At 40.4% G+C, this 6,742-nt stretch overlaps 1 protein-coding gene across 9 annotated transcripts in view; it reads left to right on the top strand.

Annotated features, from left to right (window-relative positions):
• Nucleotides 1-6,742, top strand: part of Ttll5 (tubulin tyrosine ligase like 5) — a 247,553-nt gene that overhangs the window by 79,299 nt on the left and 161,512 nt on the right. For all 9 annotated transcript variants that reach the window (XM_055592889.1, XM_055592892.1, XM_055592890.1 and 6 more), the window contains exon 18: nt 5,763-5,825. In XM_055592889.1, coding sequence (XP_055448864.1) covers nt 5,763-5,825 — 63 coding nt within the window. The remainder of the gene's footprint in view (nt 1-5,762; nt 5,826-6,742) is intronic.

The following is a 6,742-nucleotide window of genomic DNA, read 5'->3' as shown; positions in this document are numbered from 1 at the left end:
AGAAAAAAAAAAAAAAAAAAAAAAAAAAAAAAAACTTGTCCACTTCTGGTACTCTACCAGAAATTTTTGTTTCAACATGTGGAAGATTTTCTTGACAAGTTGTAGAATTCTAGATTGACACTCTTTCACAGCACTTAAAAAAAAAAAAATTCCACTGCCTTGCTTTTATTCTTTGGAGAACTGTGCAGTGTCTTTCTGCCATCTCCTGGCATGCTTATTTTTTTCTTTTGTTTTGTTTTTCAAGACAGTTTTCTCTGTGTAGCTCTAGCTGTCCTGGATCTCTGCAGATCATGCCGGCTTTGAACTCTGCTTCCCCAGTGCTGGGATTAAAGGCGTGCTCCACCACACTCAGCTTCTGCTTATTCATTTGAACACATTGCTGTTCCCTCCTTTAGCTTACTTCTGAGGGTATGGGTTTAGGTTTGTGTAACGGTGCATGTGGGTGTTTTTCTGCATGTGTATACCAGCATGCAGAGGCCAGAGGCCAATGCCAAGTGTCTTTCTTAATGGCGCTCCACCCTGTTTTATCAGTATAATCTGCGGAAGGGCTGTGGTTGTGTATTTGCCAAGGCTAGTGTGGATGTGAAAGGATGACTTGAAGGAACTGGTTCTCTCCTTCTACCATGTGTTTCCTAGGGATGGACCTCAGGTCCATCAAGCGTGGTAGCAGGTGTCTTAACCTGCTGAGCCATCTCTCTGTTTGTATTTGAGTCAAGTTCTCCTTTTGATGGAGCTCTTCAGTTTGGCCAGGCTTCCCCACACTCAGCACTGACATTATAGATGGGCACCATCACACAAGCCTTTTTGCGTGGTTTCTGGGGAATCCACACCCAGGTCTTCATGTTTACATGAGAGGCGCTTTACCAACTGAGCCATCTCCACAGCCTCAAGACTGTTCCTAATGGCCTTTCCAACTATTGGCCACTTATTTCTCACTTTAAGGTCATTTTTATTTTCTCTGCAGCTTCTATTAATTAACGTCTATTAATTCTAGTGAACATTTTATTTCCAGTATTGACTTTTTTATATGTAGAATTTCTATTTGTATTTTTGCCTTGTTTCCTTTTTTCATTTCCTTTAGACCCTTATGCATGCATTGTAATAATTTTAGTAAATATCTATGGTTTATTTTATTTTATTCTTATTAATTAGTTTATTCCCTTTGTATCGCAGCTGTAGCCCTCTCTCCCATCCCCTCCTGATCCCACCCTCCCCTCCCTCTTCTTCTCCTACGCCCCTCACCCAGTCCAATGATAGGGGAGGTCCTCCTCCCCTTCCACTTGACCCTAGTCTATCAGGTCTCATCAGGAGTGGCTGCATTGTCTTCCTCTGTGGCATGGTAAGGCTACTCCCCCCTGAGGTAGAGGTGATCAAAGAGCCAGCCTCTAAGTTCAAGTCAGAGACAGTCCCTGTTCCCATTACTAGGGAACCCACTTGGACACTGAGCTGCCATTGGCTATATCTGTGCAGGGGTTCTAGGTCATCTCCATGCATTGTCTATGGTTGGAGTATTAGTCTCACAAAAGACCCCTGTGCCCAGGTTTTTTTGGTTCTGTTGCTCTCCTTGTGGAGCTCCTGTCCCCTCCAGGTCTTTCTATCTCTCCCTTCTTCCATAAGATTCCCTGCACTCTGCTTAAAGTTTAGCTATGAGTCTCAGCATCTGCTTTGATACCTGCTGGGTAGAGTCTTTCAGAGGCCCTTTGTGATAGGCTCCTGTCCTGTTCCCCGTTTTCCACCTCTTCTGATGTCCATTCTCTTTGCCTTTCTGAATGAGGATTGAACATCTTACCCACAGTCCTCCTCCTTGATTAGCTTCTTTAGGTGTACAGATTTTAGTATGTTTATCCTATGTTATATGTCTAATATCCACTTATGAGTGAGTATATACCATGTGTGTCTTTCTGCTTCTGAGATACCTCACTCAGGGTGCTCTTTTCTAGATCCCACCATTTGCCTGCAAATTTCATGATTTCCTTGTTTTTAGTTGCTGAGTAGTATTTCATTGTGTAAATGTACCACAATTTCTATATCTATTCCTCAACTAAGGGCATCTGGTTTGATTCCAGCTTCTGGCTGTTAAAAATAAACCTGCTACAAACATGGCTGAGCAAATGTCCTTGTTGTGTACTTGTTGTGTATCTTTTGTATATATGACTAGTAGTGGTATCGCTGGATCTTGAGGTAGCACTATTCCTAATTGTCTGAGGAAGTGCGAGATTGATTTCCAAAGTGGTTGTACAAGTTTACATTCCTACCAGCAGTGGAAGAGGGTTTCCTTTTCTCCACATCCTCTCCAGCTTGTGTTGTCACTTGGGTTTTTGGTCTTAGCCATTCTGATGGGTGTAAGGTGAAATCTCAGGGTTGTTTTGATTTGCATCTCCCTGATGACTAAGGATGTTGAGCATTTCTTTAAGTGTTTCTCTGCTTTTCAATGTTCCGTTTAGCTCTGTACCCCATTTTTCAATTGAATTACTTGATTTTTTGCTGTTTAACTTCTTAAGTTCTTTACATATTCTGGAAAACACAGGAAATAAATAACCTCACTACAGCAAAACTAAAAACAACCAAGCATACAACCTTATGACCACAGCCAACATCAAAATCAAAGGATCTACCAGCCACTGGTCATTAATCTCCCTTAACATCAATAGATTCAACTCTCCAATAAAAAGACACAGACTAACAGAATGGATACATAAACAAGACCCAACAATCTGTTGCATACAAGAAACACACCCAAGTCACAAAGATAGACATTACCTGAGAGTAAAGGGTTGGCAGACGGTTTTCCAGTCAAATGGACTCAAGAAGCCAGCAGGAGTAGCCATTCTAATATCTAATAAAATTGATTTTCAACCAAAATTAATCAAAAGAGATAGGGAAGGTCATTTCATACTCATCAAAGGGAAATTCCACCAAGAAGACGTCACAATTCTGAACTTCTATGCCCCAAATACAAGGGCACCCACATTTGTAAAAGAAACATTGATAAAACTTAAACCACACATAGTTCCCCACACATTAATAGTAGGAGACTTCAACAACCCACACTCAACAAAGGACAGGTCAACTAAACAGAAATTAAACAAAGAAACAATGTCTCTGACAGAGGTCATGAATCAAATGGACCTAGCAGACATCTTCAGAACCTTTCACCCAAACACAAAAGAATTTACCTTCTCAGCACCTTATGAAACCTGCTCAAAATAGACCATATAGTTGCTCACAAAGCAAGCTTCAACAGATACAAGAAGATTGAAATAATCCCTTGTCTCCTATCTGACCACCATGGACTAAAGCTGGACCACAACAACAACAGAAGCAGCAAAATGCCTACACACACATGGAAACTGAACAACTTGCTACTACTCAATGACAGCTGGGTCTGGGGATAAATAAAGAAATTAAAGACTTCCTAGAATTCAGTGAAAATAAAGGCACAATATACTTATGGGACACAATGAAAGCAGTGCTAAGAGGAAAATTCATAGCACTAGGTACCTTTAAGAAGAAATTTGAAACATCTCATACAAGTAACTTAGTCTCACCTGAAAGCCCTAGAAAAAAGAAGCAGACATACACAGAAGAAGTAGACAACTGGAAATACTCATACTCAGGGCTGAAATCAATAAATTAGAAACAAATAAAAGTATTGAAAGAATCAATGAAACCAAGAGCTGGTTCTTTTGAGAAAATCAACAAGATAGTATTTTTTTCTTTTTTACTCATACCTTTCGTTTCTGAGTACATTGACTGGCATTTTTTTTTTTTTTTTATTATGGCAGCAGCTCTCAATCTTCTGAATTCTGTCACCCTTTAAGATAGTTCCTCATATTGTGTTCACCCTAACCATGAAATTATTTTCATTGTTTTTGCTACTGCTATGAATTATAATGCATATATCTGATATGCAGAATATCTGATATGCGTCTCCTGTGAAAGGGTTCATGACCCACAGTTTGAGAACCAATGGTTTTTGGATACACTTCATATGTACAATAAATTTTGGTTGCATACTGTACACTGTACATGCTGTATCTCCAGTGTTTCGATTTAAACCCTGTTATAGTTTTCTGTTTGGCATTGTCTTTTTCAGCCTGCCTTCTGTACATTTATAAGACAAAGTAAGGGTTCCTTTATTATAAACCCAGCATATGTCTACCTCTAAAGACACATTTTCGTTATCTGTGAAGTGACCCAGCTTTCAAGAAGATCCCTGTGTGCTGGCAGCTGGCACTCAATTGGCAGTCCCCTGTTAACTGTGGAAATGTTTGAATTACATTTAGTCTTGCTTGTTCTTTATTGTTGCTTTTTTGCTTAGCCCAGAGAACTTTTACCCTTTGCCTGACCAGATTAGTATGCAACCCAAAACTCAAGGGACCTCCCATCATTATTTTACTTTTTTTTTTTCCTCATGCATAACCTGTTCCTGTTCAGTACATTTTTCTCAAAATTCTAGATACTTTTTATAGCTTTGATAGAGTCTTTTCATCTTAGAGAATTTGAATCCCCCTGCAAGCTCTAGAAATCGCCTGTAGGAAGAAAGGCAGAGAAATTGTAAGACTTGATTCTGTTATTTCTCGCTAAAAGGCATCACCCCCTGCACCACCATTTGTTTAATGTCTGAAAACAGTTGTTTCTATAGCTGTACACCCTGGTGGCTCTTTGTGCTAGGAGAGCAGGCCTGTAGCAGTTGTCCTTTCGTGTGTAGAAGCAGAATTGTTTGTTTCACTGCTTTTGAACATTTTCCAGACAGAAGATGTGTGCTCCATGTAATCTTGCTCTTTTCCCTAAGCGTTGCATTACCAAGATAGATGTAGCTGCAGCTCATTCCTTTTTAATACCCTTTTCCCCTTTAAACTGTGTGCTGAAACTGCCGTTAAGTTCACAGTCTCCTGTTGATGGACATTGGACGTCTTTCTGGTCTGTAACTGTCAAGGACAGCTATGCTGTTGACGTTCTTGAATGTGTCTCCTGGGTGTGTACCTGGGAATGAATTGCATCAGGCAGCTTTTCTGGAAGAAGGTGTTCATGGAGACAGCATGTGACATGTCTTTTGGGAAGAGCAGAGCAGGTCAGACAAGGAAACCTGTCAACTCAGAGTGCTCCTATCAAGGAAGGCTTTGTGCAGCAGGGTGCTCTTAGCAGCCATTGTCCTTGGAAAGTTTCCATTTCGAGCAGAGAATCCATGGGAGATGTGGGATGAGAAAGCTGCTAAGAGAGCTGTCTGACTGATCTTGCAGAATCCGCATTCAGCAGCTGCGTGGAGAACATATGAATGAATTAATAACACAGGCGCTGTAGCTTTTGAAAGTTTGACCCCCAAAGTAAACCGCATGGAAGCACTGGATGCTCGCACTTTGGGAGACAGTTGGGTGAAAGTCTCCCATTTCTCTCCTTTCGCAGTTCTCTTCAGTTTCTGTTGTCTCATCTCTGCATATGATTTCTTGGTTTTGTTTTGTTTTTGTTTTACCTTTCATTAAGACATTGTGAATGTAGTCTATCACCTCTTACCAATTTAAAAGAAAATTCTGTCTTTCTGTTTTCTATGTTACCTCTTCTTTATTCATTTTGTTATCTTCTACTTAACTCTTGCTGTAATTATTTATCATTTTAATTCGAAGATCCATCTGTTCAGTTGTCACTTTAGAAGCAGTGTATAAGCATTCTGCCCATATTGTGCTTAGTTTGTGGCTTTATTTCTACTTTTTTTTTCTCTTGAAGTAAACTTAAATAATTTTGTCTTTTTCTTTGTCCTTCAGGTCCTACCTTGAACACAAAACCTCCATGAACTATATGCTGGCAACACGCCTATTCCAAGACAGGTAGGAATTTGCTCAACTTAAATATTTAGAACTTGATGGCAAGCGTAAGAGAAAACATATGTAAAAGAAGGGTACTGGCTTCATCTAACTCTTCATGCAGGGCCTGTGAGAGGAGGGGCCTTTTAGAAATCCCACTATAAAGCTCTTTTTCCAGCATGTGTTAGCAGCTCTCAACATTTTGTAATATTTGTAAAAGCCAAAAATTAAGTCATAAAAATCTTCTGAGCAGTCTTACCAGATGCTCTACGTTTTCTTCTTCTTTTTCTTTTTAAAGAAGAACCTTACTCAGCACCTTTTTGCATACTGTTTTTTCTTTTCAAAATTCCCTTCCTTCCTTCATTCCTCCCTTCTTCCCTTTCCCTTTTCTTTCCCTTTCCCCTTTTCCTTCCCTTCCCCCTCCCCTTCTCCCTCCTCTTCCCCCCTTTCTTTCCCTCCTCTCCCCTTTTTTTGAGGTAGAAAGGGTTCGCTTAGGCTCATAGTTGGGGAGGCCAGTCCGTCCTGTCAGGGGTGCCATGGAAGCAGGAGTGCAATGATCTGCAGTGAGGAAGCGGAGAGTGATGAATGCTCTGGGCACAGGTTTCAATGTTGTAATCATCTGGTTTTAAAGAACAAAAGAGTTATCAGATCAGAAAATGTGGAGGGTCCATAAATGGCAAAGAAAAGTCATAAGCTTAGGTGGCAGCTGCTAAGGAGAATTGGGAAACAGTGTTAGCAGAAGCTGGAATCCAGATGGCACAGCCACCAGGGGCCACTTGCCTCAGTGGACGCTGGTAGCCCTTTAGTATAGCCATATTGCAGAACAGTTCAGTAATTGGTTATTTTAATGACAGACCTTGGTGGTTTGAAGAAACTCATTTTACTTTAAGGATATGTCTTGTTTTCTGAGAGAGTCTTAAAATAGATACCCAGATTTCAGC

Source organism: Psammomys obesus, unplaced genomic scaffold, assembly GCF_907164565.1.
Source record: "Psammomys obesus unplaced genomic scaffold, mPsaObe1.curated_primary_1811, whole genome shotgun sequence".
Classification (NCBI taxonomy): Eukaryota; Metazoa; Chordata; class Mammalia; order Rodentia; family Muridae; genus Psammomys; species Psammomys obesus.
Note: the sequence above shows the minus strand (reverse complement) of the source record. Positions and strands in the feature narration are given on the sequence as shown.